The sequence below is a fragment of the Thermobia domestica genome, chromosome 4 (genome assembly GCF_964235325.1).
Source record: "Thermobia domestica chromosome 4, izTheDome1.hap1.1, whole genome shotgun sequence".
NCBI classification, from domain to species: Eukaryota; Metazoa; Arthropoda; class Insecta; order Zygentoma; family Lepismatidae; genus Thermobia; species Thermobia domestica.
In genome coordinates this window covers 322,236,818-322,250,800 of record NC_137457.1, presented here as the reverse complement: position 1 = coordinate 322,250,800, position 13,983 = coordinate 322,236,818, and the positions used below count along the sequence as shown (strand labels likewise).

Here is a 13,983-nt window from a genome sequence, read left to right as displayed (position 1 = left end):
ACCCTCAAAATCTATACAGAAAATGAATTGAAATCTGAGCTTTACGTCCCATGTTTATACTGGATAGGCTAAAGTAGACGGTGATGATGAGTAATGAATGAAATGGTGGAATGAAAGTGCGTGGAAACGGGAGAACCCCGAGAAAACATACACGAACGGTGTTTGTCCACCACAAATTTCACTTGGCGGGGCCTGGGATCGAACCCGGGACCACAAGCACCAGAGGTGTACGCTCTACGACTGAGCCACCGCGACCCCAAAATCTATATAGAAAATTTAGTGTCTCCGGCTTGTATCCTGAAAATTTAAGACCGAAATTTGAACACTGTGTACTACTGACAGACAAATTAATAAATGTAGATCGTCATTCCAAAAGCAATATGTGAGTAAGCATTTCGTACCCTATAGTGCTGCTTTTCCGTTCACACCCATGTAAACAAACGACTTCTCTTTGTAAAAGGGTGATATCCAAAATTACGTATGATGTATGATTTTAGTAGTATCTTTCGTCTCAATATGCAACACACTAAATTTAAGGAGCAGGATATACAATTCTTTACATTGCAAACATATACTGAAAGCTTCTTGTTAATGGATGATAATTCGTAACGAAAATAATTAGCCTTGAAGATGTAGTTGCAAAGTTAATTTGTAAAATTTTAAGTGAACATTTGTGGTGATGAATGCTTTGATTTTTAAGGTAAAATATTTTTTTCAGATTTAATACATTAAATGTAATGCCAAGAAAAAAGGTGAACATACAGTATATAATAACCAAAGAAATGTAACGAGACTGTACTCATCATTTTTTTACTATGTAATATTTTTAAAAATACCAATTATACTAATAACGATCAAAATTTTTTCTGTCTCAAACAAATACAGAGAAAATACAGTAATTTAGGAAAATCTCGATAGATTTGAACAGAATGGTACAAGGGTAGAGTCAGTAAACAAGTATTTGTAATGATTACAGAGAAAAGGTTAACAGAAAGTGAAATGGTACAGATACGGATTAGGTTCCTTTTATTTGAGAGGAAGCGAATAGTAGACGTAACCTTTCCAAATTCTTTTCTTTTCCTTTCGGTCCTTGGGCAGAATTACTCAAAATTTTTATACATTACCCATTTTGATTTCAGAGTTCCCACATGATAGTGGAGTGCACGAATGTTTTGTGGATACGCAGACGCACTTCTGTGAGTGCCCAATCAGACTTGTGACTGGTTCAATTTGCAATGCATTTGGACACACCCCAATCTAGGGAAGGTGAACGTCATACAATTCACTAGTCAGATGCATAAATAACTTTTATTTATTTATCTCTTTATTTATTTAGGTAGTTTCAAGAATACGTAATTGGGAACATTTCGAGATATACAATTTTTATCACAATTTAATTAGGGCTCTTCTGCATTAACATAAAACGTCCAATAAATATAAATCATAGCTGATAAAGAAATTAGGACGACACAATAAGCAAAATGAAATGAAATCTATCAGTTGAGCGTCCCACGATTAAACTTTTCACGGTAAGATAGACGGATGATTAAAGGAAGCGAATTATTATGGAAGAATTGGTAGAATGAGAACATGGAAGTAAACCAAAGTACCCAGAGAAAATTTACTGACACGATACAATCCACCGCGAACATACTTGTTCTGAGATCGAAGCACTGACCTCACGCACCGCAAGTAAGCGCTCGCCCACTTTTTAATTTGATTCGCCCCAATCGGGGTATTGTTTGCCAGCTGCACCTCACGTCCTTTCGACGTATTCCAAACACTACAGGATACGATCATAGAAATATCGAGGATAGTTAAAATGCTGACCTTCCTTTTTAGAAGGATCTGAACCGCAATTGGCTTCATCTCCCAATGGTTAACCTAACGTCTTAGACCTCTATACTACACACCGATTTTAAATGGAATGAATTTTTTAGTTTAACGTCCCACAGATATGCCCTTTAGCCTAAGTAAGGCATTGATTAAAGAACAAATGAATGATGATAGAAACATTGGTGGGATGAGAAAATGGGGGGAAACAGGGGAACCCGAGAAAATCCGGGACACGGTGATCGCTACCAGATAATTACTTGGCCGTAGATCGAACCAGGGAACCCACACGAGGCTACCAATGAGCTACCATGCTTCCAGTAAAGCAATACGTGAAATAGGATAATGTCAGTCGATTCTTTCGAGTTTGAATTCTCTTTTTATGTCCCAATCCTATCACCTGAAAATTTTTATTTAAGAAAGTATGCAAGTTTTTCGTTCATTGAAAAGAGCATAGAGAAAAAACACTTTCAAGCCTGACACATCTTTATGCGTCAAAACGCAATATAAATAATTTTAATATACTACACGGATCGAATTAAGAAATGTGTTTTACTATTATTTTTTACGTAAAGAGAAAACCTTAGACTGAGTCTTGATAATAGCAACTTGAACAAAAGATGGGACGTTGATTAACAATTATTTGAAATAACTATAAAGTCTACGGATTAAATGATCAACGCAGGTTTATTTTCACACAGCTTCATTTTCGGACATATTTGTATTTTCAATGCAATAAGTTATCAAAACTAAACCTGCAATAATTAACTAAAAAAATTAACCTACAAATTAGAGAGTTGTAGTTAGTGTATTTATTAATTTAACTTTTACTTACCAGGAAAATACTTACTATTGATTTTATCCTTTGCTTTACAGAATTATAGGCAGCCGTATGGAAGGAATTCCAATTATGTTTTGTGTAAAATAATCACTAAACATATGCTAAAAAATTATGTCGTTACGTTTTCATAAGAGGAAGATACTAATATAAAGAATTTTTTGTCAGAAAAAAAGTGACAAAAAATAGTGCAGCGTTTATTGTTGGAAACTTCGAGTTGTTTGTGCTTGAAGAATCATTTTTGTTTTGATACTTCGGTGTAATATGAAAATGCTATTAATGTTTTAAGGAAGTGGTAGTTCGCATTGAAACTTTGCTAAATTTTTATGATACATGTGTACCTATATTATTTATTTCAAGTGATATACTCGTTTCTTTTAAGTACTGTGCCCATATTGCGCTTTCATTTATGAATTCTTGTTTAAAGAAACGAGAAAAAATGGTCAGGAAAATAGGTGGAAACACATAAGCGATAGTGATCTCCGTCTGCATAGCAATGAACAATGGGATTGGAAGTCAACTATTCTTTATTCAGTTAAATGCACATTCTTTGGTTCATCGCGACTTCTGAAACAAAGTACAAACTTCTTGCAAATAGAAAGAAGAAAGAATTAAGAATGACTTTTTACTGAACACTCTGCGAAGTCTTACAAGCTTGCCCCTATACGGAATTCATTTGGAATGTATTGTCCAGTTCAATGCTGAAGCTGTATGAGACTTAAACCTACAACTTATTATTGGGATCCGAATTACATGAGCCAGGGAGTGGAAATTCTTTGTGAACAAGCCTAAAAAGGAGTGTACTTTAGACTGGGAGATGAATACTTGATTTCCACTGCCGTTATTTCCTGTATTGTATATTGGACTTAATTATCACAGGCTTCCCAATGCTCCTATATTTCCTATTTTTCCTAAATATTTGCGTATCTTCCTATAAACTCCTATATTCCCTACATTTTAACGAAACCTGCTATATTTTTGTGGCATTGCTACTTCCACTTGTGAAAATAACATAAGGAAATAAGGTTTGGATATTTGGAGGGGCTTTTCTCTCCACAGTGGGGTGGTTGAATGGAGAATCATCTCTTTCTTCCTTTCCTACTCATTGTCTAAAGATAATTCCATCAAACCATATAGAATTAGCGCAAAAAGTATTCATATACCTACAAAATTTAACAAAAATAAACTAGTAATATTCATTAAAAAGTTCTTTGCAGTGGTGATTTTAACGATTATAATTTATTCAGATGTATCAATACTTTTTACTAAGTGTAGGCAAATAATTATAGAATATGTTACACCTGGTCAAATCTTGCCTTAAAAGCGCCAGCTGCAGGAATTTACATTTTAGATTTTATTTTACATTTCAGATAATTATTCCAGGAAGGGTGCAGCGGTATTTCTGCGTCTTCTCCGTAGCGTTCTCAGTACTCCAATGCCATTTCTGCATTTCCTATACTAAGACTCTCGCATTAAATTTTGAACCAGATAATTATCCATTTAGTTATATTTAGAGTAGAATGTATGTTCATATAACAATTGGTGTAATTTGAATGTGCGCTTTTTATATTTACCTATTGAATAATTTAAATGTTCCGTTTACACAGCTTCACAAAACCCCCTGTATTTTTTCATTAGCATTGGAAAGCCTATTACCGCTACAAATAAGTTCTTAATTGTGTAAAAGTTTCGATTCAACATCAAGTGACCAAACATGATATGGATGTGCGAGGAAATATGAATATTGTTTGTTCCAGGTTTTGTGTTTGTTACTTGTGTTCAGTAGGCTAGTTCTATGTGTTCTTTAATGTACGAAAGTTCTGGTTATGTATGCAAATTTTAATTTTGAGTTAAAAAGATGACGTTGATAACGTAATTTTATAAGTGTTTAAATCACAGACCAAATATGGACATATTCTGTATATGTGCTCCATCTTGAACGGATGGGAAGAAATTTATTCGTGGGTGTGTAAATATTGTTTCACATTTTACGGAAATGTTTTCTTTCAAATTTTAATTACGTAAATTATTATGCTATGTATAAGTCCATAAAGCATTGGACAATTTGGTCGCAAGTGTACGGAATTTCTTTTATCCGCTTCGATGGAGCATATACTGATATCAACAGAGATTATGTATTTAGATATTAGATAACTGTAAATTTACATCTATAGGAATATACTTATTTTTATGTATATGTGTAAATTACAACCGGAGATGGTGCCAATCTGTTTGCCAACCCTCTAGTAAATCCATTTATACTCTTGAATTCCTAAATAATATACATGTTTGACAGTAAAAATATTACAATCGAAAATTTATTTTGTTTTACGACTTAAAGAGATGAAAATTTATTTACATACAAGCTTGGTAAACAGATTGCGACTTTTTGTGTGTAAAAAAAACCAATGAATTTTTTTAAGTGTGCTTAGAATACAGATGTGAGTACAATTGACTTTAACTTAAAGGAAATAACAAGTACTCAATATTTTTACAGTCTCAATAGGTTTTTGATACATGAAATGAAATCTTTTGTTTTACGTCCCACGTTTATGCCAGTTAGGCTAAAGAAGATGAGTGAAATGCTGAGATGAGTGAAATGAAGAAAGTGGGAGGAAACGGGAGATCGCACTGGACAGACACAGGGTGCATGGGTTTCCTCGGGGTTCTCCCGTTTGCTCCCACATTCTTCATTCCTCCATTTCATTCATTACTCATCATCACCGTCTCCTTTAGCCTAACCGGCATAATCGTGAGACGTAAATCTCAAAGATTTCATTTCATTTCTTGATACACCAGAAGATGGTGGAATTCCTTCCTAGAGCTAGCATAAAATCCACCAAGGCATGCAAAAATTTCTTGCTAAAAGCAGCATAAGATTCAGCATAACATGCTAAAATTTCATGATGGCACAGCACATAATTCCACCAAACCATGCCAGAAATATTGATAGAACCAGCATTAAATCCAACAACTATGCTAGAACCAATATAAAAACCAGCAAATTATGCTAGAATTTCTTGTTGGAACTGGCACATAAATCCACCATACCATTCTATCTTGTTGGAACCAGCATAAGATCCAACAATTAAAGCTGCATGATCTAGCAACACATGGTGGAAGTTGTCCTAAATACCAGAGAAATGCTGAACTTTTTTTTTTAGTCCAGCAAGGAATTGTTGCTGGATAGTATGGAAAACTTTTGCTGAAAAATTTGAGGTTCATGTTGGACGAGCAATAATTTTTCAGTAGAAATTTCAACCTGGGAAATATAAATAATCTAAAAGGTTAAAACTACACTTAAAATATATTAAATTTACACAAAAGTCCGGACTTGGAGGTGGTCCAAATTTCTATTACCCACCCCTTGTGTATATCTTTGGAGAGACTATATATGACGATGGTGAATGATGTTACATAAACTTCTTTCAATATTTTTATTTGTTATTAGATTTGTGTATAATTACTTTTCACTCGCTCTGGAAACCCCACAAAATTTTTAATTTTAATATCAAATATTTTCTTTATTACGTAATTTCATATTTGTGGTTTGATATATTATCTATATCACCGCCTTGGACTGCAAGTGTGTATACTTTGAATACTTTTTCCATTGAATAAACGTAAGTATTTAAGGAAATTTACTGTTTCCTTGCATGATCTCAGAACACATTCGCATTTTGCTGTACTTACGACACACCATCAAACTGACATCATTCACATATAAGTAAATATTTCAATACATTTGTCATTCACAAATTTCCGAATTTCTTATTGGAAACCGAAGGTATGCATGTTACAAGAATGTTTTACTGTGCTATAAGAATAATTCAAAATACCGTGTAATACAAATCCCTCAGCCTAGGAAAACAAAAAGTGGTGTGTTCCACTAAAGTAAATCTTTTAGCATTGAACAGAAAATTACTTAGAGATATTGATTATAAGTAAAGAAACCTAGTTGACAGAAAGGAGATACGGCGTAAGGACAAAAAAAATATCTGGGATGCTAGACAAGGGAACTAATAAAAGTGTTAATTAAGGAGAGAAATTAATGTATAACGAAATTAAAAATACATTTTATTTATGGATTAATATACTAGAACATATGCGGTAAAGCAGGTATGTAATGATTCTAGAGAAATTATCCTATGTATACAATTACTCGTGTGCATATTTCGTAGTTGTTTAGTATATTTAGAGAATATTTCATTTCAAAACCAAGAAAATATAATCGGTCCCTTGTTATTTCCATATCCACCAGAGATTTTTGTTTGTAGCTTCCAGCTGAAACGAAAAAAGAATAAAAGGTCCATGCTAACAAACTACTCTATGGAGTTGAACTGCCAATCTGGCAAGATCAATAACACAAAAATGATTGATCGGGTAGCATGTTTTTTTTCGTAGCATATGATCTTTCGTCGCAATAAAATTGTTAAGTAACTGTTTTGTACTCATATTTCTGTCTAGTCCTTTGTTTACACGTCACTTTTTCGATATCTGTACATATTAGCACTGTGGCATATGGATAATACCCTACATTTTGAGACATACGTCGCCTTTCTTATAAACTAAAAAATTCATTGTCTCTGTAAATTTCGTTGCATGTATGTCACGCTTACTACAACGGGACTTAGAAATTAGTGATAAAAGTTTGGAAGATTTCCTTTTTTAATTATAGATTACTTTTCATTTTTCTTGATATATGTTATTGTAAATATCTGTTTTGTTCTGCATATTTTCAAGAAGCCGTGCGAAATTTTCTGTCGTAGGACTTAGTTTTTATCTTTATGTAATTTTTAGTGATATACGACACAAATGTTAAACATCATTTTACAGTGGTTGTTTCCTACACAAGCGATCTCATAAATTTTACTATAAAATATTTGTAATTGCTATTCCACTTTTGTATTATGTTTCAATCTCGATAATCGCGATGCTTCAGGAAGTTGTGAAATAAAAATTTAAGAGGACAGAATTTGTTCTATTCGCGTAACAGTAATGGTTATTACACAATTGTGGTATACAATACTATACTATCTACTTTTATGTGTGAAATTGAATTTACGTTAAAATTAATTGTTGCATAAGATGTTCTACAATTCATAGTATATCAGAAAAGATGTATCCCAACGTTCACACACTCACACACACACAAAAAAAGAATAACGGCGTTAGTTGTTTCAGAAATCTAATCACTGCACGCAACTACAAAAGCACATACCAAATATGTTTCACCAAAGATTAGTTTCGTAAGTAATAATAGTAGATTTTCCTAATGAAAAAATGAAAATATATAAATAAGGTTCTCTGATAGCATAAAGCAAATTCCGAAATTATTTTTGACTAACATATGGCAATTTAGGTGTCTCATATCATACAGGGTGGCCACAAAATTCCTTTACCCCTGAAAATATGTAACATAAACCACTAAATATACGTAAATAACTACAATGAAATAACTGAATAACATGAACAGCAATGCTTTCGAGAAGTTTTGTTGAGATAAGAAACATGAAGTGTCCAAAAGGTTGTTCTGTCAATCGTCATTCTAATGACAATGGACAATACGCGGCCAGGTTCTGTGCGGTATTTTGCAGAGCATTCCACGTTTAACATAGTGAAAGCTTGTTTCGCAGATTCTGTCATTTTGTCAGTAGTATCGTTACGCTTTCTTGCAAAGATACCCCGTATGAACTCCCATAGCTCATTATAACAGTTGGCGAGGTCTGGGCTTCGTGGTTTCTTTCACGTACTCCAAAAGTTCCAGTAGTACGTTCTTCAATACTGTAACTATTAGCCATCGTTAAACAACGTAAAACCTTACATTACCATTTACATAGGGTTAACGAGGAAATTTACAATAAAACTTAAAAGATAACAGGAAAACTTACATCAGCATTTATCAAGGGGTAACAGGACTTTGTGGTCATCTTGGCATTAACTTATATTCTTCATAAAAATGCTAGTATAAAAAAAATTAACAATAACTTACAATTAGAAAATCACATCAAAAGAATTATTTCGATTTTCAAGTAAATTACTAGGATTATCTTAATTTCATTGTAATGTAAATTATCTACCATAAATTTCAATATATATATATATATATATATATATATATATATATATATATATATATATATATATATATGTACAGTATATGTTCGCACAATATATTGAAGTGAACCATTGCAGAACACGACCTATCAGATTCCTATCTCTTATTTTTCACCTGTATGAGATAACATATGATGTTTAAGATATCCTAAATGTTTAAAGGATTTGGAACACTCACTACAGATATATTCCCTCGTAACTCTATGAATTGCAATATGGCGATTCAACTTTGATTCTTGGCGAAACGATTTACTACAAATTTTACAAGAATGTGGTTTTATATTGTTATGAATCTGTAAATGCCATTCCAACCTATTCTTGAAAAGAAATGTTTTTCCACATGTTTCACAAACAAAACGCTTTACACCTGTATGAGTTAACATGTGAGCGCTAAGTGTTGATCTACTTTTTAGTAATCTTCCACATTCCTTACAGGGATATTTCTCGTTGTTATGACTTAAAACATGATTCTTTATATCCTTCAATTGACGGAATGATCTACTGCATATCTCACACAAGTACGGTTTTATGTTCTTGTGTATTAGTAAATGTGACTGGAGGTTTGAATTGTTAAGAAATGCTTTTCCACATTCTTTACATGAGTAACGGGGTTCACCTGAGTGAATTAATAAGTGGTGTTTTAACTGATGGTGTAAAATAAATGAAGCTTCGCACTCCGTGCAGGGATAGGGTTTTACTTCCAAATGAGTCTTTAGATGAGAATTCAAGAATTTTTGTCGAGTGAATGATTTACCACATTTACCGCATACATACGAACAATTATTACCGTGACTTTTCGTATATAAAATATGTTGTCTTAGTAGCTTTTTATTAGTAAATTCTTTTCCACAAGTATCACAATTATATATAGTAACTTCTGTGTCTTCTGGTGTAATTCTATGACTTAAAATATGTCTCTCCAAGTGAAATAGGTTCACAAATTTCTTTCCACATTCACTACAACAATATGATTTATCGTTCAAATGAGATTCGCGATGTTTTCCGAACTTCCACCTTGAACTGTAACTTTTTCCACATTGCTTACAAGAATACAAATGATTCTCTGCATGTGTTGTTACATGAGCTTTTAGGGAGAATTTGGACTTAAATGATTTCTCACACACCTCACAAGAATACGTGTTCAGATATTCGTGTGATGATATATGCGAATATAGTGACGATTTTGTTTTAAATGTCTTTGAACATGTCTCGCAAGAATACGGTCTGTCACTTGAATGTACTATTAAATGACGTCGTAACACATCCTTTGATTTACATGACTTTCCACATTCCTCACAAGAATACAACTCCGCAATATTATGTGTCTTTAAATGTCTTCTTAAGTAAATTTTAGCTGTAAATGTCTTCGAGCATTTCACACAAGAATATAGTCTTTCAGTTGAATGTAATAATAAATGCCTTACCAGACAATACCTTAATTTAAATGATTTTCCGCATTTTTCACAAGAAAACGGTTTTTCATAAGTATGTGTTACCATATGGGATCCTAAATTTTTTTTTGAATTAAACACCTTATTACATTTGTCACACACAAATGATTTAGTATTCGTCCTACTTAATTCCTTTTGTTTACTGGTCTCTTCAGTTGATTCCTCAAAACTTTGTTGGTGATTAGAAACTTTCACAACTGTCATAATCGTTGGTACTTCTTTTTCTGAAGTATTCCTAAAACAAAGTGCAATTTATCTTAAGTAATACTTATATATATATATATATATATATATATATATATATATATATATATATATATATATATATGGTTTTATTTATCATACAATCTAACTAGCCTTTACACAGTTTAATACCTGAAAGCATTCCAGAGTTTGATAAACATAATCAGATACACCAATAGTGCTCGAAATGACGCAGTTGTGGAAATTGTTGTCTCTCTGCCCCTATAGCGTTTAGAACAATAAGGTTTTAGTAGTTGTAATTACAACCAGTTTTAGGAAATACATATTAATAGGACGAGTCACGACTTTACTATTGCTAATTACATCTGCGAAACTATTTGAGAAGAGAAACTACTGCACACGATATTATGTTCTCTACATTCTTTGCTAACTATATCTGTGGTGCGAAGTGAAACTTCCTAAGCACATTTCGAAATAATAGGCTGGATAAAGGGGAATTCTAACTTCCTTGAAACTGATTTTAACCCAAGAGGTGGAACCATCTGGAAGCAATGGAAAAATTTTATATTCCACAAAAAGGAACGGAACATTTTTTAAAATTTCGTCTTCACACTCAAATAGAAAGTAACTGTATCATAACGGAAATAAGACTAAATCGTATCGTATAAAATGAATTTTTGAACATGGGTACAACTGGCAGGGTATGAATTTCTGTCATGTCAATTTTATTAAAAATCAGAATTCTGAATAAAGGGCAAAAGCGTCCATAATGTATACCAAAATAAAATATGACGATAACAAAGTTAGGCTGAAGAACTTGTCATATAACAATGGAACAATGTAAGTGAACACTCCAAGCGTTTAAAACAATCCGTTTCTATGGCTGGAGGAGAATGAGTAAGTTCAATAATAGTTAGAGGAACATAAATATGATACTGTTTTGCTCTATATCGTATTTACGGGAAGACATTTTAATGTTTTGAAATGTGTATCGGGGCATAGTTAACATTTTGATCGAACTGTCTTATAGTTTCATTTCGATTTAAATATCGACCGTAAGAGGATAAAATAAAAATTTAAGATATTTTCCATAATTTTTTTTCCCTTCCGAACAACGAGCATTTTAAAATTTTAATTTCTTCAAGACCATAAATTATCTTGAAAGGGAGACTACAACTTCGTATATTCAATCCAATATGTTGAGAATATTTTACACTCATTCGTGCATATTGTTGGTTAATGTTAGTTTACTTGAAAACTTACATATGTACTTGGTGGAAAATCCTTTTTTTAAAATAAAACTTTCTGGAGGTAAAACGAAGGGTACAATATATATATATATATATATATATATATATATATATATATATATATATATATATATATTATTTTACAACGTAATTAAAAATTAATTTAGGTTTTCAGTTGCAGTTCAGTTCAGCTTCTTAAGAAAATATTCTACCAGGTGACTGACAAATATGTCAGCGAAGAAATAACAACTATTGTTTGATCGTTCTTGTCACAGTATACAATCTTTTGTCATACAATTTCAAGTTTTTTTAGTTTATCAGTTAGAGCGTTTATTTCTTTTGTGTATGTTCTAGAATTAAACCGTTTTATTTGATGTCTCATTTTCTTTCTTTATATTTCTTCTTGTTTCTACTTCTCTTCTTATTCCTGATAGTATGCGACTTAATGCATATTATAAATATTACTGACAGGTGATTTACGTTGGGATGTTGCAATGCAAATAGACCACAATACATTACTACAAAGGAGCGAATTATATTAAAATAGATTTTAGTTGGTTTCAAAGTGTTTGAAAGAAATTTTCCATGATTTTTGTTTGAAAGCCATGTTCCGTAATTTAAGAAATGCCTGGCTATAGAATATGCGAAAAGTTGTTTTTATCTCTAAGCAATAATGACGAATCGTTTACTAGTTAACATTCCTCAAGACATATAGGTCGCAGCACTGCATTTTGTTAACTAAAGGACAATCATGTTAAACCTCTTGTCTTTTATATATGACAACCCTAGCGTAACACAGATATTCCACTTCACGTTTGCATTAATATTGAATTCTCCCAAAAACTAACGTCTGAAGTCTGCTCAATATGATGGCCATGAATAAATTTCTAAGGTTCCATTGTTTACCTATTTCTTTCCTTACGAAGTATTTTTTTTCTTTTTCAAAAAAAGTTCAAATTAAGTGTACTTTTTACTTTTTGCATCTGTAAAGCTTCGTTGTATGACAACCAAATGTTGTCAATCCACCGCTAGGCAAAAATCTCCCCTATTTGCTCGATAACAACATACCTTGGGCAATTCTTTTGCTGGTAACTCTGCAGTGCTTAGATTTTTTCACATGACCTAAAATGAACACACTTCTTAGTTCGTTACTTGTCGGTATCTGTTTTTCCAGTAATCTTTATCATTCATGTAATTCTTTCCCTATCGTTCAGGATAATACATAACATATATATCTCTCCATATTTCGTTGGATGCTCTGGAAACAATGAATGTCTTATTTTGTTAGTATCTGCTTTACGATCTATATGTTAAAACGGGTAAATCATACTTAGTAAAATGTTTTACTTTAGACACAACACGATTTGAATTTTTCATATAAACCTGCGGCTTTCGGATTCATTCTCGCCTTATTTAGTATGACTATTAACGTATTCTTTAATGTTACCATTCATGAGTTTTATCCTTCCCCGACAGGTTTAGGTATTCATTTATACTAATTTCATCTTTTCCAACGTCAATTTCAGAATACCTTGCAAAAGTTCTTGAACGCTCCCTTAGATTTTCCATATTTATTTTCAAGCGAATCTCTATGTTCTTCAAATTGAGATTTTATATCGTATCTTTTAGTTTGAGTTCATGTTTGAGAAGAGAAAGATCGCACAAAACGAAACAAAGATGGATCGGAATATATGCATGAATTGAGGGGAATGATCAAATGCTCCAATCTTTCATTATTTTCCAGTCAGAGATTGTTTTTTTCAAAGACCGCTTATTAATGAATTAATAAAACACAATGCGAAACGCTATAACAGCAACAAGTTGTGCACACAGCATAATAAATCCCACTTAATATGTAGTAACCTCCTATGGCCCATGAAGGAGACCTCCTGATTTACGGAATAGAACTAACGACGTTACAATTAAAAACATTTGGAAGGGATGAGTTATAAGCTGTTACTCAGAAGGTAGCCACACTTCCCCAAGAACGAATTAGAATTCTTGAAGTTTTCGAAGTCGGTTGTTATTACAGTATTTTTTATGTTCGCGGAAACAGTTATTCAATATAATTTTCTGCTTAATGCCCAGCACTTAGGAAAGAAATTTGAAGACAATTATTTTTATAAATATATTACATATCCTTTCCTTTTGTCTCTAACTAGGAAATTTAGTCATGCTCTAAGACAGGTTAATTTTCTATGTCTCTCAAAGGAAATACAATTTTGCCGATACAGATTCAGTTTGACTCTTTAACATATTGTTAGTTTCGCATCAGCAGAGAAAGTTTCCA

The 13,983-nt window shown here is 32.5% G+C and overlaps 2 protein-coding genes across 7 annotated transcripts in view; one reads left to right on the top strand and one right to left on the bottom strand.

Annotated features, from left to right (window-relative positions):
• LOC145684392 (uncharacterized) overlaps nucleotides 1-6,151 on the top strand; it is a 53,530-nt gene extending 47,379 nt beyond the window's left edge. The window contains exon 2 of the mRNA XM_081756663.1: nucleotides 4,042-6,151. Within this exon, the coding sequence (XP_081612789.1) occupies nucleotides 4,042-4,045 (4 nt within the window). The 3' untranslated portion in view covers nucleotides 4,046-6,151. The remainder of the gene's footprint in view (nucleotides 1-4,041) is intronic.
• Nucleotides 1-13,983, bottom strand: part of LOC145684391 (uncharacterized) — an 84,633-nt gene that overhangs the window by 43,182 nt on the left and 27,468 nt on the right. For 3 of the 6 annotated variants that reach the window (XM_081756655.1, XM_081756656.1, XM_081756657.1), the window contains exon 3: nucleotides 8,690-10,474. The exons of 1 other annotated variant lie outside the window; for it this stretch is intronic. In XM_081756655.1, the coding sequence (XP_081612781.1) occupies nucleotides 8,893-10,474 (1,582 nt within the window). In that variant the 3' untranslated portion in view covers nucleotides 8,690-8,892. Of the gene's footprint in view, nucleotides 1-6,729; nucleotides 8,634-8,689; nucleotides 10,475-13,983 lie in introns of those variants that run through there. 2 more of the 6 variants (XM_081756658.1, XM_081756659.1) reach the window with 2 other exon arrangements.